The sequence below is a fragment of the Anabrus simplex genome, chromosome 2 (assembly GCF_040414725.1).
Source record: "Anabrus simplex isolate iqAnaSimp1 chromosome 2, ASM4041472v1, whole genome shotgun sequence".
Lineage (NCBI taxonomy): Eukaryota > Metazoa > Arthropoda > Insecta > Orthoptera > Tettigoniidae > Anabrus > Anabrus simplex.
The window spans coordinates 844,959,331-844,986,539 of NC_090266.1; the positions used below are offsets into that span (position 1 = coordinate 844,959,331).

The 27,209-nt window shown below is 38.8% G+C and overlaps 1 protein-coding gene across 1 annotated transcript in view; it reads left to right on the forward strand.

The window, feature by feature from the left end:
* The window catches only part of LOC136863709 (cell adhesion molecule Dscam2), a 1,676,531-nt gene that overhangs the window by 1,435,258 nt on the left and 214,064 nt on the right, over positions 1-27,209 (forward strand). Inside the window, exon 22 of the mRNA XM_068226050.1 lies at positions 21,546-21,692. Within this exon, the coding sequence (XP_068082151.1) occupies positions 21,546-21,692 (147 nt within the window). The remainder of the gene's footprint in view (positions 1-21,545; positions 21,693-27,209) is intronic.

Below are 27,209 nucleotides of genomic sequence, written 5' to 3' on the forward strand. Positions count from 1 at the left end.
TACAGCACTCTGAATTTTATCAGTTCTTGAGTGGTAGTAGATCTGCAGATCATCAGCATAAAGATGATACTTGCAATGTGTAATCGATTTGGCAACATCGTGTAAGTAAATTGCAAACAGCAATGGTCCAAGTACAGACCCTTGGGGGACACCGAGGGGTTTATTAAGCCACTCAGATCTGCTATTATTTACTTTGACACACTGACGGCGATTTTTGAGGTACGAACTGAAAAAGTTTATTGCCGTCTTGCTGAAATTTAATGAATCCAATTTTGAAAGTAGCAGTTGAGGAACAACAGTATCAAAAGCACTAGAAAAATCAAGTAGAACCAGTACAGTCACTTGTCGAGTGTCCATTGCCTGTCGGATATCATCAGTTACTTTCAGTAGGGCAGTCGTTGTGCTGTGTCCTTTCTTGAAACCAGATTGGTAAGGGTCAAGCAGTGAGAAGTTAGTCAAGTAAGTGAGGACTTGTTCGTGTACCAAGCGTTCTAGTACTTTGGAAAGGGGTGGGAGAATGGATATAGGGCGATAATCTGATGGTAAACTAGGAGAATTCTTCTTAGGAATAGGAATGACGATACCGTGCTTCCACACAGTTGGGAATACTCCCTGTACAAGGCATTGATTAAATATATGCGTCAGAATAGGTAATATGGCACCAATAATATTTTTTATGAAAGATAATGGTATGTCGTCATTACCCGGAGCATCAGACTTGAGGGAGTAAATTACACGCTTCACATCATTCGCCCCAACTTTTTTGATTTACTCGGGAATGAGCATTTATGGCGTTAATATCATCATCAGTTAGGTCATCAACTGGTTGATGATGATGATGATGATTATTATTATTATTATTATTATTATTATTATTATTATTATTATTATTATTATTATTAGGATAGTTAGCATCATAGTCATTATTGTCAGTAATATCATTATTAGTGTATGCTGCTTTCGTAAAATGAGAATTTAGATCATCAAGTGGTATACTGGGTGTCTGCATGGTCAGGCTGCGACCTATACCCATCTGATGCAAATGTTTCCATATTAGTGCTGAATTTCGTCTGTTTGTTATCTCTTGAATATATTTATACTTGCTGTTACGAATTAATTTCTTAACTTGATTTCGGAGAATACGGTAATTTTCGAAATCACTAGTGCTTTCAGTTCGCCTAAATCGCCTATACCAAGCATCACGATTTGCCATGACCGACTTAATTTCATTTGTTAGCCAAGGAGACGAAGGGTGAGAAACTCGAATTTGCTTCTTCGGAGCGTGTTTGTCATACAGTCCTAATATTAAAGAGTTCAGTCTGTCAACCTTATCATCAATGTCATTAGTCAGTAGAATGTCATTCCACGGCAATTGATATGCTTCATTTCGTATTTTCTCAGTATTAAAATGCTTGAAGTCTCTTCGCATTATGTACCTGGTTTTGTACTTTGGTGCCTTGAGAGAGTAACATAAGTATATGAGATCGTGGGTCGAAATACCTGGTACAGCAAGCTGTCCATGTTTTACCACTTTCTGCGGATTGTTTGTTATAATAAGGTCAATCAGTGTGTGAGACGTGTGGTTTATTCTGTGAACATGGTTAGTCGCGTCTAGTGTCAGTATATTGTAATCCATGCCATGGAATAGGTTTTGTAAGTATGTTGATTCGTTACTTGTAACTAGGAGATTAGTATTGAAGTCACCAAGAATGATTATGTTTTCGTACAGCGGAGTTAACTTCGATAATGCCACTTCTAGGTCAGATATATGTTGTATGTCCGGCGCCTTGTATACCACTCCGATCAGTAGTTTTTGATTATTAACCAAGAGTTCAACAAACATGAATTCAGGTCGAAATGGAGTCTTAGGATCTGAGGTCATAATTATTTTACTTTTTAAGTCGCTACGGCAATATATAGCGCAACCGCCCCCTACACGATTTAAACGATCCAGGCGATGTAACGTCATGTTATTCAGCTTTACGAGATCAGATTTGAGTGACTGCTGTAACCATGTCTCTGTTACACAAATACAATGCAAGTTACTGTTACTAAATAGAGCCTGTATTTCGTCAAAGTGACAAAGAAGCGATTGTGCATTGATATGACAACACTGAAAATATTGTTGGTGGGGAGCTAACATTTCCTTAAGAATGTCTCCTGCCACAGCTGGTGAAGGGGAAGGTAAGGGTGAAGGCGGACGACAATGAAGAGGGATAGGGTCAATGACATCACGGACATGCTGTTCGGTATAAATAATTGACTCATTTACGTTAGCCATTGTCAACAGAAAAATTCAAACTACTCACCCTAGTTGTTTCATAAGCACCTCCAGAAATATTTACACAATCACTCTCACACACACTATCACATTCACATACACAAACATTATACGCTATTATATCACTCATTGTTTTTCCTAGTCAATCTCGTCGCTCACATAAGGCTTATTAATTGTGCCATGCTGCTAACAAACATTTTCTGTCCATTGTCTTTCAAAACAACAATGCGGCCGTCCTGTGTCCACACCCGTCGGAGTCCGAAGTGATCACGTGCCCTGTTTAGAATAGTTTTTCTGATACCTGTCAGGGATTCAGACAGTAGAAGGCCAGTTCCTTTTAACAGCCGCTTGGCCCTCCAAACTCTGTCCCGGTCATGGTAACGCACGAACTTTATAATTATAGGGCGCTTACCCGTAGCAACAACCTGAGCTGTGGTTCGTTTTAGCACTCCTAAACGATGGCAACGATCTATATCAGACATAGTTATATCTACATTTAACTTGCCCTTCATGGTGTTGATAACTTTATCGTAAACGTTCTCTGCCGGCTCCTCTGGAATACCATGCAGCACTAAGCAGTTCCGTCGGCTGTACTGTTCAGCTTCATCAAGCAGTTCGGCCTGTTGTTCGAGGCGCTGTTCAGTAAATTCCAGTTTTTTTGTTATGTCCTTCAACTCACTAGACACCTTTCCTTGGAACTGGGAGAACTCAGCCTTTAGCCGCTGCAGCTCATCCGCGCGGCAGGTGCAGCTTGCGACGTGTTCCAGGCGGCCTTGGAAGTCCTTCATAACATCTTCAATAGACGCTACACGACGAATAGCTTCTTTCGCGGACATACTGAATGATGCTTCAGGTCAATGACAGTTTAGTTACACTGAGAAAGTCACAAATGGCACCTGTTGGCTGTTAATCTTGCTAATTAACGAGATTACTGGAGAGGCGTTTCACACAACAGCAGCAGTTGGCGCCATGTTGTATCTAATTCACTTGTGTCCTAGCACATTTGGCCATTTTGCAAGGTTCCTTGGAGAACTTACTTTCTTGCTATTGAGAATCACTTTTCTCTTCCCTTTCAATGTTGAAACAACCCTTGATTTATCACACATTACACCTCATATATTCATTTACCGAATACACTACTGCAACTGAACTCAATCACCAACCTGCCAATAAATGTAATAGTAGTACACCTATTCAAACATTATTACAACCAAGAACATTTTTAATTGAGTTTGCATATTGTTGGCTTGTTCAATCATGCCGCTCCATTCAAGTCACGGGTAATTTACAATTTCGCTTACTGGTAGGCTACAGAAAAGAGGAGGAGGAAGGAGAACAGTACTTATTGTACCCCAAGAAAGAGAAACTACAGCACCATTTGGATGATCAGATGTGAAAAATGTTGCTTTTATTATTGTATGTCTGTTACCAGAATATGAACAAACTATTTGAAGCAGGAATGACTGGCCATTTCATTCAGGGCAGTTTGTGAAATGTGTCTGGCAATTGCACTTTTTTTCAGGTGATCACTTAAAGCAGATGGTATTAACACAGGCTTTATGCCAAAAATAATTAGTTTCAAAGAAAAATTGCTATTTATTGAGGTGACTGCTAAGTGAAGATCGCCGTATAGGCAGGTTTAAGTGTATAATCAGAAAGAATGCTTTCCCAGAGCTTCCATGCAACACATGCCAAGCTGACTTCTATGTAATAATCCACCTTACATTTATTAACCTTTCCTTTGTACATTGGGGCTATAATAGCAACTCGCCATCTTCATGCAAACAGTAATCATGATTGCTGTATCAGTAAGCAATGAACCAAGGAAGTTGGCTATGCAGTTTGGATCATGTAGCCGTGAGCTTGCACTCAGGACATAGTGGATTTGAATCCCTCATTCTGCAGTCCTGAAGATGGTTTTCTGTGGTTTCCCATTTTCATACCAGGAAAATGCTGGAGATGTACTAAGGTGATGGTCACTCCCTTCCCAGTCCTATCCCACATCACCATAAGATCTGTCAGAGTCAGTGTGACATAAAACAAAGAGGAAAAGAAAGCAAGCAATCAGTCAGCACCATTTCCACCCTTCACAAATTGTCCAAGTCGATCTTCATGGATGTGATTGTGAAGTGCAAATTCAAAGCACAACCACAAAAAACTCATGGGTGGGTAGGCTATGTACATTGACTGACTATGACCACCAAAACTGAAGGTGATATGAGAAAATTGTATGATATCGTGACATATCAATTAATTCTGCAGTGCCACTGGTTGTGCAGCTAGCACCATTACTTTATACCAGGATATACAAGGACTAGGTTTTTAAGGCTCAGGTACCTCCTCATAAACTGCACGTCTTGTGGGTGAATTCTAAACACAGCTTTCAATGGTGTAAGTAGTGAATGCTGCCACTGGTCTCGAGACATGTGATTTCGAGTTACGAATCATGCTATACCATGTAGATAGAAAGTATGGGTGTGACAAATACCAGGAGAATGGTACATGCTAGCCTGTTTAGTGTCCACAGTAAAATTTGGCAGAGCTGGGGTGGCAGCGAGGGAGTGTTAATCAAAGGAGAGATTTGATTCTCTCATAATACTACAGAGAATATTAAAAGTGGAAGGATATAAGGACATTTTGACTAGCTGCATGTTGTCCATGAGAGAAGACCAGTTCACAGGTGATCACTGTATGATTCAAGAAGATAAGTATTCCCTATCATATAGTGGGGTCTGTTTGTTGGTGGTTTTTGGACAAGGTCCCAGAAATTGACTGACCAGTCCATAACCCAACCATAGTCCTATTGAACACTTCTGCAATGACTTAGAATAGCAACTTCCCCACTGTCGGCAGCCCTGAAGATGGTTTTCCGTGGTTTCCCATTTTCACACCAGGCAAATGCTGGGGCTGTACCTTAATTAAGGCCACGGCCGCTTCCTTCCCAGCCTAGCCCATTCCTGTCCCATCGTCGCCATAAGACCTATCTGTGTCGGTGCGACGTAAAACCAATAGCAAAAAAAAAAAAAAAAAAAAAAAAGAATGGCTACTTCATTCCATTCCCCAATAAGCTGCATCACCAACTACAGCATTGCAGGAAGAATGGTCTACCATTGCCCGGGACAGTTGCAACACCTGTTAGACAGACTCTCCCACAAAGTTTGAGAGCAGTAATAAAGGTCAGGAGTGGGGACCCACACCACAGTAATATCCACTACCGGGAGGATTATGCAAGGAACACTTAGAGCAGAGTTTCAAGTAGGTGTCTGGATAGTTTCGATAAGATGGAATATCTTCCTTCCTGGTATAAGTAGCGAAAATTGAGGAAGGTGATAAAGTCATTTTTTATTTTACACTTACACTTTCTTACATTCACGTACATCTAACTATGCCCTTGCTAGCGAGACCTTGTGTTTACAGTGCACGATGCCTTATGGTATGGGCTAGAACAATTTTGTTATCTTTATTGGTCTGTGACAGTCTTATCCTTGGTTTTGACAATACCAGAGTGACTGAGGTATGAGCGATGTTAGTGATGCCATTCTTTAAGCAGCCAGTTCCTGCTATGAATGCTGTGAATATATTGTTAATATGGTCAGTTGGTGCATGCATTTCAGTGGGCTTAGTACACCCCAAAACTACACAAAAAGTCTCGATGAGCATATGCCATACGGTCAATCGTTTACAGACTTTCCAAGTTTGGTAATACAGAAGGTCATTCGGGATCTCTGGGGATGATATTTGAAGGGTAATTAGCTTATGAAAATCCATGTCTCCACCAACAATCATGCTCAATTGGAAAGCTAGCATATCTAGCTATAGCCCGACAACGTAATTTCCATTGCAGCAGACTTTTTTACAGAACTAGCATATATCCCACTCCTCCCGACAGGCTTTCCAGAGGCCATTGATAGTGTGTGGACGTCTATATCCTCAGGCCCTTTTTTGGAGTCAAAATGCACAGAAGTCCATGGGTGACCCATCAGGTGCCTTCACCAGAATGTTTATAAAAAGGAATTACATGGATTCCAGTTTTCATTTCCATTCTCTCTAAAAACAGACGAGTCAAACAAGAGATGTGGCTGGATGCTTTACCTTGATGTACCCATACCTGATTTTTCAGCCTCCCATACAGTGTTATGATATCTGTGTTGTAAATGGGTGTTAAAACCTCTTCCTGATAGTATGTAGATTTCACCTTCACATTTTTAGTGACACAGTGAATGGTTAACTTGCCACTGTAGCAGTATCCAATGATGATAACAAAAACCCCTGGAAAACTTGTCTTGCATTCTTTATACAATGTTTGATAAATGTTTTGTCTCTGGGGTGGTAGTACAGTAGAAGTCCACTATAACGAGTACAGCATATAACAAGAACTCCATTATTACAGAGCTTTTCTGTCCCTTAACACTAGAAAGGTGGAATGAGTCACACCACCTAGAAAGATGGAAGGGTCAAAAATGACCCTCGAGTGATGTAGAAGTTTTATTCTATTACTAGCAATTACCCGCGGCTACGCTCGTGTGGATTTCATAATTTGATCAAAGTAAACATTCCTCGGCATTGTAATAAGACATTATCTGAAAATTCCTAAAGTATAAAAACTCACCCAAAAATTGAGTTTCATTTACCCCAGAAATTCTTTGTAAACCATGTTTGTGGTATAACCTTTTGGGGATAAGACAACCATGTGACATAGAACTGTACATGTGAGAAACAGTCTTCTCTCAAGTTGAAAAAATAAATATATGTTTCTTTATTTTTAAAGGAGATTCCAAATACCTATTCCCACATCTGTAACATCTTCGATTTTTCAGATATACATAAGTATCCCCATAAAAAGAATTCAACCCCTTGTTCAGTCCTTCCCCCAACCCCACCTCCATATAAGTGTTTCCGAAAACAAAAATACATGTTTCTTTATTTTTAAAGGAGATTCCAAATACCAATTTTCACGTCTGTAACATCTTCAGTTTTCATCATGAAAAATAATTCAACTATTTTTCACTTCTTTTCACCCCCTCCCCCCCTTAAGTACGTTCACCAAAAACAAAAAGGTGCATGTTCCTGTATTTTTAAAGGACTTTCCAAATACCAAGTTTATTTTAAAAAATCAACCACTTTTCAAATTCCTTTCAGCTCCTTAACTGGATTTTCTGAAAACAAAAAAAAGTATGTGTTTCATTATTTTTAAAGAAGATTACAAATACCAGTTTTCATGTCTGTACGTCTGTAACCCCTTCAGTTTTTGAGATAAATGTATACTCATAAGAATAATTCAAATTCTTCTTTTTGACTTCTTTCCACACCTCTCCCGCCTTAAGTGGACTTCCGAAAACAAAAAATACATGTTTCTTTATTTTGAAAGAAAATTCAAAATACCCACTTTCACGTCTGTAACAGCTTCAATGTTTAAGATATCACTTTATAAGATAAAGTATTCTCATAAAAATATTTCAACTCCTTATTTACTTATTTTCATCCCCACACCCCTTACGTCGATTTTCCGAAAAAAACAAATGCGTGTTTCTTTATTTTTAAAGGAGATTCCAAATACTAATTTTCACATCTGGAACATCTTCAGTTTTTGTGATATAAGTATCCTCATAAAAGTAATTCAACTTAGATCCCCCCCCCCCATTTTCCTACCCGTTAAGTTGAATCCCCCCTCCCCAAAAGTGTGTGTTTCCTTATTTTTAAAGGAGATTCCAAATACCAATTTTCACGTTTTTAACATCTTTAGCTTTTGAGATATAAGTATCGTCATACAAAGAATTCAACTAATTTTTCAATTCATTCACCCCCCTTAAAACGTTGAGTGCCATACGACCCCATATGGGTACGTGAGAGTAGCCAAGTTTTTGAACTTCACGTCCCCATATGGGGTCGTACGTTCGTTCTAAATCGAGAACTGTGCGAACCCATTTGGGTGCGCAGTAAGTATGTGTTTTGAAGATGTATAAAGTCTCTTCCTGCCATCTGCTGGTCATCTATTTAAAGTACGTGCATAGTCCACCTTCCATTTCTCAATTCCTGTTTTAGCGCGACCCCATATGGGTACGTCAAGAGTGCTTTGTAGGGTGACAAAGTCATTGTCTATCTCACACACGGGTTGTTTATGTAAGTGTGCAGTGCTCTGAGCTTCCTTTTCTTTTTTAATTCGTTACGAGTAAATCGAGCAGTAAAAGACTTAGTGCAGACTGTCTGGACGATATATCGAACAAGTTGGACAATGATGATGTAGACGAAGTATATAGTTACAGTGATTTTGAACCCAGTATACAGCAAATATCAATCTCGCATGTTCAACCACATTCATGAATTACAGTCTTCAGCACACACTTCCCCACTGTACTCCAGGTTTCCCAGCCAGCTGTTGCAACAATTATGACCGTCTTGAACGATATATTCACTGGTTTCCCATGTGCACAACCAGCGCTGCCAGCTTCTCTTACTCAAATTGAAAGTTATACAAAAACAATTGTATACTTATTCAATATTCCGTAATTACTAATTCTTCTTATAATATTATTCTGTTACATCCTAATTTACCAAATTCAAATGATTTTCACTACTTTATATAACTATATTCTATACGAAAATTTCCTAACCTAAAATCGGAAGATCATCATTTACAAACATTTCCTGACCTTAAATCGGAGATCGTACTTTTTAACGGCTCCAGTATGAACAAGATAACATATCTATCATATTCAACAGCATATAACGCGTCCCCACAAAGGAAAATGTAAGTATGACCGAGCGTCGGGACAGTAACTACTGTATAAGTACGACCCCATATGGGGGCGCGTGTACGTGTACAGTTCGTAATGACCAATATGACCCCATATGGAGTCGCAATATTTTACCTAATATACATAATAAGTTAACCTAATATATCATAAATACATCTTCATATCAGTGATCATTTGCTTGGTTAAGCCTGTGAACATTTTGGCACCAGGGAGTAACTCGATGTTATTAGCTCACGGCACTAGACGGCAAGCCTATGAAAATCGGTCTGGCACTCAACGTGTTAAATGGATTTTCCGAAGACAAAAGAACACGTGTTTCTTTACTTTGAAAGAAGATTCCAAATACACATGTTCATGCCTTTTAACATCTTCAGTTTTTGAGATATAAGTATCCTCATAAAAAGAATTCAACTCCTTTTTCACCCCAGCCCATTAAGTTGATTTACCCCCCCCCCCCACCGGTCCAAACAATGCGTGTTTCTTTATTTTTAAAGGAGATTGCAAATATAAATTTTCATGTGTGTAATCTTAAGTTTTTTAGATATAAGTTTCTCCATAAAAGGAATTAAATTTTTCACTTACTTTCCTCCTCAGCCCTTAAGTGAATTTTCCAAAAACCTAAAAATAACTTATTTCGTTATTTATCAAGGAGCTTCCAAATACCAATTATCACGACTGTAACATCTTCAGCTTTGAGATGTATATATACTCGTAAGAGGAATTCATCTCTGTTTTCATACCCCCCCACCCCCTTCCAAGTTGATTCCCCCACCAAATGCATGTTTCTTTTTAAAGGAGATTCCAAATACCAGTTTTCACATTTGTAACATCTTTAGATTTTTGGTATACAGCATATATACATTTTCATTCAAATATTTCAACTAATTTATCAATTCTTTCAACCCACCCCCCTTGGTTAAGGTTTTTCTTCCGAAAACCAAAGAATACGTTTCCTTATTTTTAAAGAAGATGCCAAATACCAATTTTGATGTCTGCAACATGTTAAGTTTTTGAAATATACTGTAGATATGCTAATTTAAAAAAATTACCCCCTTTCCCTATTTATGTTTCTTTAATTTTACAGGTAATTCCAAACACCAGTTTTCAAATCTGTAATATGCTACATGTCTGAGATAATTTGCAGATATGGTCTTCTTTAAAATTAATTCTGTTTTTCACTCCTGTTCACCCCCTATTCATTGGATTATCTAAAAACACAAAAATACGTGTTTCTTTATTTTCAAAGAAGATTCCAAATTTCAATTTTCATGTCTGTAACATCTTCAGTTTTTGAGATATAAGTCTCTTCATAAAAGGCGCTCAACCCCCCTTCCCCCTTTTTTCAACCTCTTAGTGGGATTTTCTGAAAACAAAGAAATACGTATTTCTTTATTTTTAAAGGTGATTCCAAATACCAATTTTTATGTCTGTAAACTTTTAAGTTTTTGAGATATAGATATCCTCATTTTAAGAATTCACCCCCCTTTTCACCCTCTTAACGACGGAATATCCAAAAATACTCCCTTAGCGAGCACCTACATGTTAATATAAATGTATTCCCAAAATTTAATTTCTTTCTGTCCAGTAGTTTTTGCTCGGCGATGATGAATCAGTCAGTCAGTCGGTCAGTCAGTCAGTACAAGTTATATAGATTTGTGAATACAGATATGGGGATATATTTTCTACAATGAAAATAAATATCAATGATCTTTCTGATTGAATATTATATTAATATTTGGTTCTGAATTCATTTATAAATGGATGTAGAATTAACTAAAATTCACAATCCGATATTATATGGATACAAAATGAAAGTCTCTTGTGTGATTAGTTTTCTATTTCTATGAACCTATGTATCCATACTAAGCACATCCTTCAATGGTCTGAAGAGCACGTGATGAAGTACAGTTTGTCTGTGAATGAGTGTATCGTCAACCTCAAAGCTTACAGACATTCTACACAGATGACGATTTTCTCCTTTTCAATACACCTCTTCCAGACGACCTTTTTGCATGGCTTACACACATGTCCACCTTTCATGTCCTTCTTACATTTGTTGCGCACTTGGCATTTCCTGCATTTTTGGCCAGATTAAGGTTCTATATCACTATCATCATCGCCTGTAGTATCGGTCCTTTTATTTCTACTGTGGGTGTTTGCTGCTGTAATTCCTCAGCAAGTTGTAAGAGAAAGTTTCTTTGCGTGATCTTGATATTTGTAACCCGGTTGCTCAACACCCAAGCATTTATTCTTACTAATTCGACAACATTACTGAATGTGTGTAACAGCCATCTACGTGCAGCTGGCTTGACGGTATACTTTCTGGCCATTTGGTCCACAATTTCGACTCCATACTTAGTTCATAAACTTAACCATAATAGGTCTTTTATTTGATGCTCTATTGACTTGTTATATTGCTTTTTATTCATTGATTTGACTTCACTGATGAAGGGAATGCATATTGTTCCTGAAACATGTATGATAGAATAAATAATTTTCAATCATTAAATGTATATTGACAAGATGGACTCAACATAAACCACACTAGTGCCCAGAAGTTAAGCATAAGTTACGAGTACGCAGGGCAACAGGAAATAGACCGCAAATCGCATGGCATATGCATCTACCATCCTTACGTGTTCGCTCTGTATAGGAAAGGAGTGTTTCCTGCTTTGACTAGCGGCATAACCGCAAGGTAAACACAGCCAGTTCCTGCGCCCCACATTCTGTCAGTCGTGTTTGCCCTGTTATAGTGTGCGGAGTGTAGCCTCGTGATGAATGTGACAACATAATGGCACAATGACGCCATTTGGACCCCGTTTTGCAGGGTAGAATACTCGGCCGCCTGGAAGCAGGCCAGACACAGACCAAAGTCGCCGTATCCTTGAATGTGCCACAAAGTGTCATTTCCAGGCTTTGGAGACGATTTAGAGACACAGGAGATGTTAGTCGTAGGCCAGTACCAGGTCGACCAAGGGTAACCATCCCACAATAGGACCGATATCTGGCCTTAACCACCTGACGAAATCGGAGGTGCACCTCCAAGACAATTGTCGGCGGAGCTTGCAGCCGTCTCAGGGTTGCCGTTTCCCGAAAACTGTGTAACGGAGGCTCAGAACAGCAGGGCTGTTTGCCCAACATCCAGCGGTGTGTGTCCCGCTCACTCCAGCACAGAGACGGACCCATTTACTGTGGAGCCGTCAACATTGAAACTGGACCATGAATGAATGGAGGCATATCCTCTTCACAGATGAATCCTGCTTCAGTTCGCAGAACGATTCCCGTCACAAATTAATCTGGAGAGAACCGGATAGCCAATACAACCCACACCGTGGAATGGGACCAGTATGGTGGTGGTGGCATCATGGTGTGGAGCGGCGTCATGTTGAACGGCTGTACGGACCTGTACATCTTCATGAGTGGTCCGGGGAACACTGTTAATGCTTGGAGATACAGGGATGAGGTACTGAGACCACATGTTCGACTCTTCAGAGGTGCAGTTGGTCCAGACTTCCTCTTAATGGACGATAATGCCCGACCGCACCGCGCTGCTCTGGTGGATGAATTTCTGGCTGGGGAAGAAATTAATCGCATGGACTGGCCAGCGAGGTCTGCCGATCTGAATCCTATAGAACATGCCTGGGATGTATTGGGAAGGCAAATTGCATCCCGTCAGCCTCCACCAAGGACCCTCCAAGACCTTCGCATTGCCCTTTCGGAGGAATGGGATCGACTGCCACAAGAGCTCTTGGACCATCTGACAGAGAGCATGCCATGTCACTACAAAGCATGTGTGGCTGTTTTGGGTAACCATACACCCTATTAACAGCATATTTTGTTGCAGAAGACATTGCCAAGTTTTGTTAGTTGTTGTCCAAGGTGTACCTTAGCTATCAGAACCTTTCTGACACTGCTTTTTATGGACAAGTTGTGTGACATATGGTGTGTGAGTCCGCTTCCGTTCGTTCAGCAATCCGTCTGACATTCCTATCAGATGGTATTGTTTCCTTTAGTGATTATGCTTAAGTTTTGGACACTAGTGTATTTTAAATAATTTCTTTAATAGATCCATACTTAGTTCCATTGTAACGGTGTTGGGTTTCTTCTTTCTGTCCGTTCCCACCTGGACATCTGGATGAAGTGAACTGAGCACATGTACATTCGAAGGCGATGTCGGAGTTGATAAGTAATACCCGTCGATTACTGTTCTGTAAAGAAAAATGGAAATGAAAGAGGAGAATATGTTTTCGTAAAAAATGCATAAATAGCATGTCTGATAGCAGTTGTTAAACCTTAAAAATAAAATTTGAAATAAACGATTGCTTAATTTTAATGCTAAATACTATAATTAAGTAAGAATGGGATACAGCTCAAGATATGGCAGGGAGCATCATTGACTTCAGAGATTAGTTATATATTTTCTCATGTCTGGTTAAATTTCTCTACACTGAAATAAAGGAAGAAGGTGATGCTGTTTGAATAAAAATGATAACTTTCAAGTACTTATCAAGGCAAGGTCTGTAAGAAAACTATAACCTGTAAATTTATGGCAAAAAGGTTCTTATTTCTCTACTGGCACTTGGAATATGTTTTCATGATACATATAGTATGGTTAAGTTAGGTTAGGTTATGCTCTTTGAAAAAGAAAACTGAAACGTTTGCCACAAAGTGCGACTTTTGGTATCGTTTTCTTGCTATGTGCATTTGCGAGCTCTCTCGTGGACATTTGAAGGAGATGTTGGATTATGAACGTTAAAAATAAGAATTGGAGTTGTAATTGGAGTCGATCGGAGTCGATTAATAATACCCGTCAACTGCTGTTCTGTAAAGAACATTAGCAATGAAAGAGGAGAACATGTTTTCGTAACAAATACATAAATAACATGGTCAATAGCAGTTGCTAACTCGGTAGAAACAAAGGTAAGTAAACGATCGCTTACTTTTAATAGTCTACACTGAAATTAAGTAGGAAGGTGACGCTGTTTGAATAACTAAACTGAAACATTTGCCACAAAATGCGATCGGTCATCTTTGGTATCATATTGTTTTCTCGCTATGTACACTTGTGAGCTCTCTCCTCGACATTCAAAGGTGATGTCAGAGTCGATTAGTAATGCCCGTCGAGTGCTGTTCTCTAAAGGAAAATTCAAAATGAAAGAGGATAACATGTTTTCATAATAAATGCATAATTAACTTGGCCATTAGCAGTTGTTAACTCGTTAGAAATAAAGGCTGAAGTGAACTATTGCTAAATTTTAATGTTATACACTGAAATGAAGTAAGAATGGGATACACCTCAAGATATGACAGAGTACATCACTGATTCAGAGGATAATTTATATTTTATCATGTCTAGTTACATTTCAGGAAGGTTGTTCCCATATAAATTTGAAGCGTGGTGGCTATCATTTCTCTACGTGCGCTTGAAATATGTTTTCATGATACATATACGGTTAGATTAGGTAATGCAGTTTGAAGATGAAAACTGGAATGTTTGCCATTGAGTCCTCTGGAGTGAGACTATAATTTTTTCAGAATGAAATTAAACATACACTTTCACGTAGTATTGGATTTTGAAAAATAACAAACGACTAAACCGTAGTGTGGACATCACCTGCGAAAATGCATGTTTTGAACAAAATGATTGCCATTTCATACTAATTTTAATGTGTATGGAGTTTTTCCCAAATTTTATAAAAATCAGATATAACGACAATCCGTTATACCGAATAAATTTTTCGCTGTTAAGAATTCTCGCTATAATGGACTTCTACTGTAAATCGATCAGGGTTTGTTACAGTCACTAAGGTACGCATATGCTTCATCTAATGTCATCACATTTTTCCATCTGTTCCCTGTCAGGTAGCCCTCATATAGCTTTCTTGCCTAGTGCAACTTTCCGAAATGTGACAAGGCGACAGAATGTGAACTCGGCACTTATGCCACTTTTCTAACTGCAGGTCCTTGTTGATTATGTTGTCAAATGTTGAAACAGACATCCCCAACTTATGTGCGACAGTCCTTTGTTGGGCAGGGTTACCATCTGAGACAAGGGCATTCACTTTTCACACCACTTCTGGTGTACAGCTGGTGGCTGGTCATGGATTTGCTTGTTTTTTTCCCTTCTGGAATTAAGACCAGCCAGTATTTGCCTTTTTGATTCAATACAGCACTGATCCCATTATTTGATATCAAGAAATCAGACTTCTTGCACATTCCTTGAAGATTGCAGAATAGCTATATTTAGCATCGGAAAGAGCTGATATATAGCCCTCACTGTAAAGGTTAATCTACTTCGGCATCATTGCAGCTAATGTACTGACGTGTATCATCATACCCCATTTTGATGTGCTGAAGTTAATAACAGCACCATCAGCGGCCTTCAAACTCATCACCATATATCCCAAACGTCCTTCTGCAGCCTTATCTGGTACATCCCATGTGTAGAACTGTCGCCATGTTGGTGTACCGGCCAGGATACTGCATTCTCATACAAGAAGTGCTTAAAATATCCACCATATACCTGAACACGCTGCCTCATTGATCGTCAGAGAGGTCGAAACACTCCAGGCATTTCATGTATTCAATAGCTGGTGAAGTACTGTAATGTCTGTAACGGATGCCTGACTCCAAACTTAATCCTAACTAGGAACGCCCCACCCATTCAAGCTAATAACTGAAACTTGCTTATCTCGTAAACGATCAAGCATACATCACATAATCATGTTGTTTTGAGGTGTTCTCTCTATCCCCCAATTACTTCCCACATGTTTGGGATCCCCCTACATAAAAAGATAGGAATATGAATTGGAACAAATAATAGGATAACATAATGATAAGTCAGTGTGGGAAAAGAGAGCAACAGAAGGAGGAAACAAGGACAAACATAAAAACAAAAGGACAAGGACTATATCAACAATTCAGTTATACAGCTATCATCACATAGAAGGGCTCCCCCTTCAACAATCCTAGATTTTCTACATTGAGCCCCCGATGAGGTTGTTCCTGCTTCCCAGTTTCATCAGGACACTCATCATCAACACGCAATGATGTACACATCAATCGCACGTAAGTTGGGGATGTCTTGACAGATCTTTGGTCTTGATTTTTGAAATGTAAGATAAGAAGAAAGCTAGATATAGACAGGTAAACTGAAGAAATAAACAGATAAGTACAGGTGGTAAAAGCCTAGGAACACAGGACAGGCACAGAAAGAGAAAAGGAGCCCAACAGGGGGTCTGAGCATGTTCTGAGCATGCATTCACTATTCGCTTTCAGAAGAAATATTTAGAACTGCAGTACTGCAGTACACATAATGAATATCACTGTTATGAATGGGGAAGGATAAAGAGATTCTTAATAATATATCAGCAACTCATTATAACATGATGATGATGATGATGATGATGAAGTCCACCCAAAATTTCTGCTTTCATACTTAATTTTATCGTAATATTTAGCATTATTTCATGTTTCACCTGACAAATTACCAATATTCATAAATTCTGATTTAAGTGCAATTTTTCTCTACTAATAACTTTCATAATTGTATAACTTGATATATATTGCAAGAAAACTGTTGACTAATTTCTGTCAAATTGTACATATAATATGATAGTATATACCACTATTCCTTCCTCCCTTAATTCCCTTCTCTCCTTCCCAGTGGCGTGGCGCACATTCCTGCAGCCCCCTCAACACGAAAAATATACAGGGGCCCCCGGAATTGATATAGCTTAAATAAGATAGAACAACTACCAGCCAGAAGCACATGAATTCACATAATCGTTAATAACACAAGGCATCTACTTCATTACATGAAAGCAAATACCGGTACTAATGCTTTTAATGATATTGCTAACAACAACAACAACAACATCATGCTATTACTACTTAACATACAAAAAATAATACTTATGGCTTCGATAGTCAGTGTTTAACCACCTGTCCCTTGTTGCATTTCTATAGGCAAACTCCTCCTCCAGGGCTTCTACATTTAATTTTCGCACCCTGTCCGCTTCAGTGCTAATCATACTCAAAGCACATAATCACTGTGGTCTCATTGAGCAACGTGCATTGTTCTTAATTAATTTTAATTTTGAGAAAGAACTTTCTGCCGTAGCCACTGTCACTGATAGGGTTAGGAAACAATTCAACGCCACTGAAAAATCTGGGACACTCAAGATAATCGTGTCATCGGTTTGGAAGAAGACCATCACAACTCATTCATTTCAAAACTTGATTCTATATGATCAGTTACTAAACATTTTCTAATAACAGGACATATTTACTCATTATGAAGGTGACAGTGCTCGTTCAATTATTGAAAGACATATCAACAGATGTAAAATATCTGAACCTATATATGTGCCAGAGCAGGATGTGACCCTTATAAGACAAGCAAAGAAAATAGGAAAACCTTATTCTGTAGAGGAAATGTGTCACAATGATTTCTTTGATCTTAAAGATCTTGCCACGTAGCTTAGTATTACGAACTTCAACAAAAACACGGATGATGAACCACGATTGTCAGATATAAAAGTGCTAATGGTACAGAAAGGGCACTCCAGGACACCATTTCATAAAAATTCTTACAAAGACAAAGAATTTTCCACTGTGCATGTCCTATCTCCAAGCTGCCAAAAAGCTGATATCCCTTCTTGAAACTCAATAAAGCTTACAGACAGGAATTACTGAGACCAAAAAGCGGGGATTGCTCTCCTTATTTAAAAAGAATGTTGTACCAAGATACTACTATGAGTTTTATAAAAATATGTAGTTGATGTGGCCTTGTGGTGTAGTACACTGCTGTATTTTTCATAAAATAAACTGAATATTACAGTTTTGTAGTGATAGTGTTCTATTTGTACCATAATTTACAGGCAGAATATAATAACCACTTTTGGGAAAGACTGTTAAAAATAAAAATCAGGGGTTATCTAGGGGGAATCATGAGGTTGGCTATAAAACTATTATACCTAAATATTGAGGATAGTACCTACATTTCACTTATTAACTCTCTTGACTATTGAACGTAAAATCTTTGATATACTGTATCTAGATTTTAAATGTACACTAATTTCAAATGCTTCTCCTGAAAATTAACATTTTTCTTGAGTTGTGATGGTCTTCTTCCAAGCCAACAATGTGATTCTTAGTTATTATTAAATCTGCTAAGTCTTCCATTGAGACACTTCACAGAAGGCAGATATCCTTCTTGAGAACATTTCAAATTGTCAACAACTTATGAATTAAGTTGGTAGACAGGTCATCTGGGTATTCTTCCGAAAGACACACTGCGACTGAAAATACTTTGTCATCACATTTTTTTCTGCTAGAGTAACATGTTGTAAACACTTAAATTTGAGGACTGCTGCTAAATTTGTCAACATGATTTTCAGCTGGCTAAGCAAAATATACCAAGTTTCAAGTTTTTGGATCATCAAGTCATTCATCTTGACATAATTCATTAAAAATATCTTTACTTTCACATTGCACTTCCTCAAAAATCTTTACTCCATTCCTCATGAGTCTGCCATAATTTAAGCCTCTTCATTCACTTTATCAAAAAGTTCCTTAATGTAGAAAGTGAGGTGAAGGTGACTGCAGAGCCTCAGATACAATGTTATGGGTTCTGAGTAATTTGCATTGAATAACTGTATGAAGGACAAATTCATACGTTTTTGACTGTTTCCTTGAGTAGAGGGCCTCATTTTGTTCATCCGATTTCTTCGACTTGAAGCACATCACACTTCAGTCTTTTCCTATGCTCTTATAGTGATAATGATCTGCTGATATCATATCATGTGCTGATAACCACCTTGTTGGACAGAGTCTCTTTGGTGTTGAAGCTTTTCTATTATATCAAGAAATTCCCACTTCTTAATACTGAAGCTTCAAAAGACACGCAGTCTCTTGAGGCAGCTATAAAAAGGTGAAACTTGAGGAATCTTAGCAGCATCTTTTAACAACAGTGAACGCAATGAGCAGTTTACTCCAGTCATTTAATTATTTCTTGGACCCCCAAGTAAACACCATTAATCACATTCGCTCCATGGTAGCCTTGACCCTAACATTGTTAAATTGAAATTTCTTTATGAAATTGAGCACTGCATTCACCATTCTATGTCCACTTTCATTCAAAACTTTCAGGAAGCCTAAAAATCTTCCTGCCACAATCAATTGCATTGGAATACAATTTGTATCAGGTTTTTCAACCACATATTATGTTTTGACACATCTTGAGTGGTGTCCAATGTAAGAGAACATAAGCAGGATTCACTGATATGTGAAATTATTTGTTTTTCAATCTGTTATAATATCATGCCAATAAATTCATTCTGTATTTCTGGGCTTAAATAAGTAGCTTTCCTTTTTCCTTCCTTCCATATTAAGCGGGATACCTAATTAAAAGTTCAGTGATGGCAAGAAGATTTCTACTATGATTCTCGTCCATCTTCTCCCAATGACCTTTAAATTCCATGTCATATGTAGCCAGAGTAAGCATTACATCAATAAATCTTTTCAGTAATTTCTTCCAAAAACTTACTTCATTCTTCAATTCAGAAACCAAGAAATCTCCAAGAGTGATCTCATTTTTCCTACATCAGGTAAGTAACACATGCTTGGAAATGGTACTGAGGTTATTCATAGTATTTTATCTTCTTAATCAGTCCCTTTGATCCATGCTAGGCTAAAGTGATATTCATCTATATTTGCAAACTGTTTACAGTAGGCAAAAAACCCTTTTTTTCAGAATAATGCAACCATTCGCATGGAACATTTCTCCCATATTGTGTTTTATAAATATAATAAATGCTGTCCGACTCGTTGGCTGAATGGTCAGCGTACTGGCCTTCGGTTCAGAGGGTCCCGGGTTCGATTCCCGGCCGGGTCGGGGATTTTAACCTTCATTGGTTAATTCCAATGGCCCGGGGGCTGGGTGTTTGTGCTGTCCCCAACATCCCTGCAACTCACACACCACATATAACACTATCCTCCACCACACTAACACGCAGTTACCTACACATGGCAGATGCCGCCCACCCTCATCGGAGGGTCTGCCTTACAAGGGCTGCACTCGGCTAGAAATAGCCACACGCAATTATTATTATTATTATAATAAATGCTTCTTTGGATTTACAGGCACCGAGTTTCAGACAAGCCCTAATATCCAGAAAAAATGATCCATGGGATTTTTTAGAGTACTGCCTAATACACCCTCAAAACTTCCAGCAACTTCAAATGTAGGTGGTGAACAGTCTTCACATTCCTTGAATGTTTCACCTTAGTCACTACATGCTGACCTAATGCTTAACGAATTGCATTCAAGGAATTTACATTAGCTTGCTCTTCAACATCATCTAATTTCACACTGCCACTTCTTTCCTTATCAGAACATTCTTTGACTGAAAAAGAGCATATATCTTCTGCAATTTCTTTACAAATAATTTTCTGTTCCTTTAGCTTATTTTTTTAATGCAACACTAGAATACTCCCTTTTTCCTTATCCCTGACATTGCTACTCACAATGTTGCTATTTTATCATATTGACACTGGTAGCCTTTGAAAATCTGTAGAGCTGTAAGTTAGACATTATTTATTACAATACATACATTGTTAAAGGATCTACAGTATTTACACTCAGAAAACAAATTAAATTATATACTCACAAAGCACGCATTTACAGATTTACTTCATTTACAGATGCGACTTAAAAATACAAGAAAATGTCATCTAAATAACTGGTGTTGAAGGCTGAACCAACAGTTACTGTCATATTACCAAATGAATAGGCCTATGGAGACTCCAAAGAAAAAAGGGCTTAATTAAATGAGGAACGGAAATACTGTACTGTACTCCAAGCCCCAACTACGCAGGAAATGTAATGCAAATTGGAATAGAAGCGATGTGAGTCACTCGACCATTTGCATTCTTACAAAGGCCACAGCCACTCAGTGGAAGCAAATAGTTATAAGTGTCCACTGTACTAGACCTCTTTCAAAGAAACAAGAAGCAAGCCGGCCGAGGGTGACATTCATCAGTGAAAAAGAATGGAGTGCAATGTACTTCTTACATTGGTCTTTAACTGCTGGACTGGAGACTGTGAATCCACCTTGTTGTTAGAAAACTCATATCATTCTGACTTGCGATTGTGTTTGTCCTATTATACATGTTCCTTTCTTTTTATTCCCCTCTCTCTTTCTCTCTGACTTGATTGACACTTGCTTGTTCATTTCCTATACTTACATCATTTACAGTAAAAGTAGAGTTATTTCAAATTAATTCAGGCATCATTATCGGACACCTACGCATCCATTTCAGTTAATGCACGGAAACAAGATGGGTCCCTTATGCCCGGAGGCCCTTGATAGTCCGGGACCTCCGTATTGCAGGCGTTGCTGTTGCGCCACTGCTCCTTCCCAACTTTTATCTGTCAGAGATGTTGTTGGTCCACATCCTTATATTTTAACTTGCAGAGAACATGATGATGAATGTCTTGATTTCAGTTCCAAGTGCACCACCACAAGATGTTGAGTGTACAGCACTATCCTCGCAGAATATGCAGGTCAGCTGGAAACCACCTCCACTCAACCAGATTCATGGCATTATACAAGGCTACAAACTATTCTTTGAACCTGCAGAGGAATGGTATGGTGGGTAGTGGTGACTAGAGCTAGTCAGTGTTATGTACGTTTTTGTATTTATATTGCTTAGCTACAAAGCTGACAGCCATTGTCATTCTTTAAAAGCAGACAAAATTCTGTAGAGCTATTTATTTAGGAAATATACAGTATATCCTTAAAATATACACCTTCTGAAGCTTTCCTTTTTCTTTCTGTTGGGTACCATATCTTGCAAGACTTTCACTTTTCATCCATATCTTCATACCTACTCCCATATCTATAACTGTGAAGTTTTGCAGTCTGTTAAAACTATTACAGGTATTACAGGATTAATAAAATTAGACAATACCTGAAAAAGAAAACATATTATTATTATTATTATTATTATTATTATTATTATTATTATTATTATTATTATTATTATTTTAGGAATTGATGAATATTATGGAAAAGTGTAAAAACATTTATGTTAAAATTCCATGTACAACTTCTTAAGAAGTGTGGAAATGTTTGAACAGATCACCTTACGAGAGAAGTACCCCAGCTCAAACGGTTAAAACCGACTGGAAGTGCGCTTAACATACGAAGATATGTCTGTTCTACTACCCATCAAGGGCATTTATCTGTAAAACCCCGCATTAGTGTACAATCAATGTTTGGAAATTACGGCGTACAAAGATTGAAGAAACACAATTCGCAGCAGAAACTACCGTGCAACAGGCACTTCGGACCGTTATAGTAACAAGAAACAGATGTGGTACAGTATCATCTGGCAAAAGGTTGAACACATGCTTGCAACAAGAACTCTTAACACATGCAGTACCGTGTTGACATAGTCATCTTTCCCACAATAGAAGATACTGTGTTGTCCTTTATTAGACCTCGAAGTGTAAATGTGGAGTTTCAATGAAGAGATTAAAACACAGCGGAATAGAACAGTATGCACAATTAACGAGGGCAACATGTAGACATACTTCATTATTTACAATGTTCCCGAATTGCAATAGTCCAAACTCAAATGCCACGGTGATCAAATTATCAAACGAAGCAACAGGAACATCCACATCATAACCTGCTCTTTGCCGTGCGTATGTTGACATAGGTCTGTATCTCGGTGCAGATCGTTGGCTGTAGATGATGGAGTGAAGATGGATGATGAAGTACCGATCATGTAACGTGGCCTGCGTGGTATCTATTTGCAAACATACAAAATCAACAAGACGTCTGACATAGAGCTTGTATTGCTTAAAGAAATATACATCCAGAGGTTGACAGTATTTGGTTGTCTTTGGTGGCAATATCTTTAATGTAATATCTTTATTTGGAAAACATTCTTCAATGATGCTGTAGTCTTTGTGTCCTGAGCAGGAATCGCAGAGTAATACATCTCTCACCAACATGTTCAGCAAGGACCGAATTAAAGGAACTCTTCATATGTGCTTTAGTCATTTTGCCACTTTTACTCGCTACAACATGGATGTTCCGTGGACACATCGCTGTCAGTTTCTTTACAACCTGCAGACCAAACATTCCATCCTTTTCCTGCAGACAAATGTAAAGCTTGTTCGCTAATTTGCCATTCATGGACACAGCCACATCAATTATGTAACTATGCGTAGAACTATGCACAGACTGTACCAGACCAACTGTTGATTTTTCCCCTCTGATCACTATTCCACACGCATTCCTTCATTATATTCCCATCTTGAATAAACATGTTCATGTCTGCCACAAATGTTTCTGCTGTTTGTATAATAACATGCTCTTCTTCAATCTCTTTGCGAGCCATGAACATAGTGATATGTCTGGAAGAAATATTATATTTGTCTTTGAAGGCCCTGACAAAATGCAATGAAGCTTTAAAATTGTCCAGTGAAACTGCTCTAGCAGCCTCCAGAGCCCATGCTTGAATGTGCCAGTAGTGGACCACTGATCCATTATCTCTAGCTCTGTCAAATTGTGCTTTTACAAACTCTTTTAAAGCCTTCAATTTTAATGTTTTGTTTCCCTTGAACAGGCCTGGGTCTTGCCTTTTGCGCGTCACATAGTCTAAAATTACCTTGCCGTTTGATTTCGACCTAATGCAGCTAAGCTATAATGCTTCATTAGTTTCTGATAAGAATTATAACCGCGATTATAATAATCCTCATAAATGTTGTCCAATGTTCGGTCATCAATACTCCGTATCACACTTGTTCGTACACATTTTGGGGGTGAAGGAGCGAAATCACTGTCACATGTAGTTCCTTCCGTTGCTGGATTGTCGGTACGGTTGGAACCCTCATACTCGTGCTGTTTCTTCGACGCCGTCTGCCTCACAGTCACCATCACTCTACAATATGTCGGTATGTGGTACTGTTACAGATCCATTGTATTTCTGGGTTACGATATCATATAACATGCATGCAAATGGCCCATCCTCCACTCCACTTACATCTTCACTATCCAGTGTGTAATATCGGCATACCTTTTTGCGCAGCAACTTCACAACATTCACAGGGGTGATTGGCTTCCACCTACCCATGTCGGACGTTTGTGCGTGCACTATAATACGGCACACTGCAACTGACTAACAGGCATTGAGTGTACAGCTCCAATGCAGCGCGGCCTGTGCGCTGACTGTCGGATGGCGCTGGCGACCGAACACGTACTTTTACAGATGAATGGTCTTGATAGCTATTGACATAGGTACAACTGTATACTTTAAGCCCACTTTCTGTCGGTTTTAGCCGTTCGAGCCGGGGTACTTCCCTCATTAGTGCTGTACTCCTATTGTGCTTCCTCTCTCTTCCATTGTCCAGCTTCCTATCACTTTCAGGAGAAACTATCATCACCAAATTTAATGCAGAGCTTGCCAAATCTGGCAGATGCTGACAGAGTGTCCCCCCCCCCCCCTCAAACCAATTCACTGCCAAGAGATAACTTGCATACTGTCTGTACCCTTCATATCCCTTCAGCGCTGTGAGCCCAAAATGTGGACATTGCTTGCAGCCACATACTACCTCCAACTGACCCAAAACCCAACACCCCATCCCCGATGCAATCAATCAATCAATCAATCAATCAATCAATCAATCAATCAATCAATCAATCAATCATCTGCATTTAGGGCAGTTGCCCAGGTGGCTGATTCCCTATCTGTTGTTTTCCTAGCCTTTTCTTAAATTATTTTAAAGAAACTGGAAATTTATTGAACATCCTCCTTGGTAAGTTATTCCAATCCGTAACTCCTCTTCATATAAACGAATATTTGCCCCAATTTGTCCTCTTGAATACCATCTTTATCTTCATACTGTGATCTTTCCTACTTTTAGAGACACCACTCAAAATTATTCGTCTACTAATGTCATTCCATGCCATCATTCCGCTGCCAGCTCGGAACAAACCACTTAGTCAAGCAGCTCGCCTCCTTTCTCCCAAGTCTTCCCAGCCTGAAATTCGCAACATTTTTTTTACGCTACTCTTCTGTCAGAAATTACCCAGAACAAATTGAGCTGCTTTTCTTTGGATTGTTTCCAGTTCATGATTCAAGTAATTCTGGTGAGGGTCCCATACACTGGAACCATACTCTATTTGGAGTCATACCAGAGACTTGTGTGCCCTCTCCTTCATATCCTTACTGCAACCCCTAAACACCCTCATAACCATGTGCAGAGATCTGTGCCCTTTATTTACTTTCACTCCACCAATGCAATAATTAAAACTGAGCGGACTTTTCCTATTTGTGAAACTCACAACCTGACTTTTAACCCCGTATATCATCATACCATTGCCTGCTGTCCATATCACAACATTATTGAGGTCATTTTGCAGTTGCTCACAATCTTGTAACATATTTATTACTCTGTACAGAATAACATCATCCGCAAAAAGCCTTATCTCTGATTCCACTTCTTTACTCATATCATTTATATATATATATATATATAAAACATAAAGGTCCAATAATACTGCCTTGAGGAACTGCCCTCTTAATTATTACAGTCAGATAAAGCTTCGCCTACTCTAATTCTCTGAGATCTATTTTCTAGAAATATAGCAACCCATTCAGTCACTCTCTTGTCTAGGCCAATAGCACTCATTTTTGCCAGTAGTCTCCCATGATCCCCTATCAATATGTGTGTGGAGATTCTCATCCCACGTATGCTCGACGCTGCAAAGCTTGACCTGTCCCTCCTCCATACCAACCGGAAATGGTCACCCCATCGCTCACCACTAACATGCCCACAACATCTACATGTTCACTATTCCCACCACACACCATTAAAGATATGATACAATTTATATCCATCTCCCTGTATGATATACACCCCTCAACCATCCCCTCATCCATGTCCACCTCCAAGCAGCAGCAGCAGCAAATCCGGCCTTGAAACTCCACTTCCAAATGTTCCACTCCTACTCAAACCCCACCTTCACTTTACTCCTCTGAAAACCCTAATTTAACTAAAAAACACATGCGCTTCGCGCTCACATGCATGCACGCATACAAACACACACACCACATACACACACACACCCCCCACACCACACCACCCCCTCACACCACACACCCCCGCCCCCTTCATCAAACAATCAATCTTTGGTAGAGAAGACATGGTCTTTTAAGTGGAAAAATTAGATGGGAGGGTTGCTAACATTATTCAAACATAGTGAAGTGGGTTCCTGGTAGGAAAATGAAATACCATTTGCTCATTCATTACCACATTCCACCATCTATACAAAGAGCCCCTCACCCATGCATCGTACGATTCATCAGTCATCAACCTATTTGTCCATAGCCACTTCATAATTTGTCCATAGCCACTTCATACCCATTCACAATCATCTGCCTTCAACTTAGCCCTACTCACATTGTTGCTACCACAAATCATACAAATCTTTACAAGTACTCATCCTTATCCACCACTCAGCCTCATAAACACTATATTTAAACATTCCCTATAGCCAAGAGGCCAACAATTCTGAACACTCAAACAGTAAACATCTTTTACTTTTCCATCTCACTAATTTTTTTAATCTTCCTAACATCACGTCTTCTCCTGGCCAGAGAGAGGGTATTGCCCTGTAGGTGGCCCACCAATGAAAACTTTCTTAGATAGGTTGAATCAGTCTACCACTGCTAAGCAGCATCTTGGAGAAAGGCATGCCAGTCCAACTGATGAGCCCAAATGGCACATTTGGTGCAAAACACTGCACATGTACAAACGTAACAACCCAAAAGTTGGATCTGTTGCCAGGATATTTTTATCTGCAGCCATGAAAGCCTTCACTGGGATTTCTCCAATTACCGTATTTACGCTGATAATCCCTGCTGCCGAATAATCCCCGCACCCTAATTTTAGGAAGGATAATTCTGAAAAAAATTAATGAACTAAAATTCTTTCCAGTGAAAGAGGAACGTAGGCATAAAGAAACATTTCATATCACTCCTCGCCTTGTCTTTACACAAATATGAATATGATGGATATAGATACGTTGCCTGAACATATATGAGATGATAAAAATGCATTATCACTGCTACAAAATATATTTGCCATGAAAATT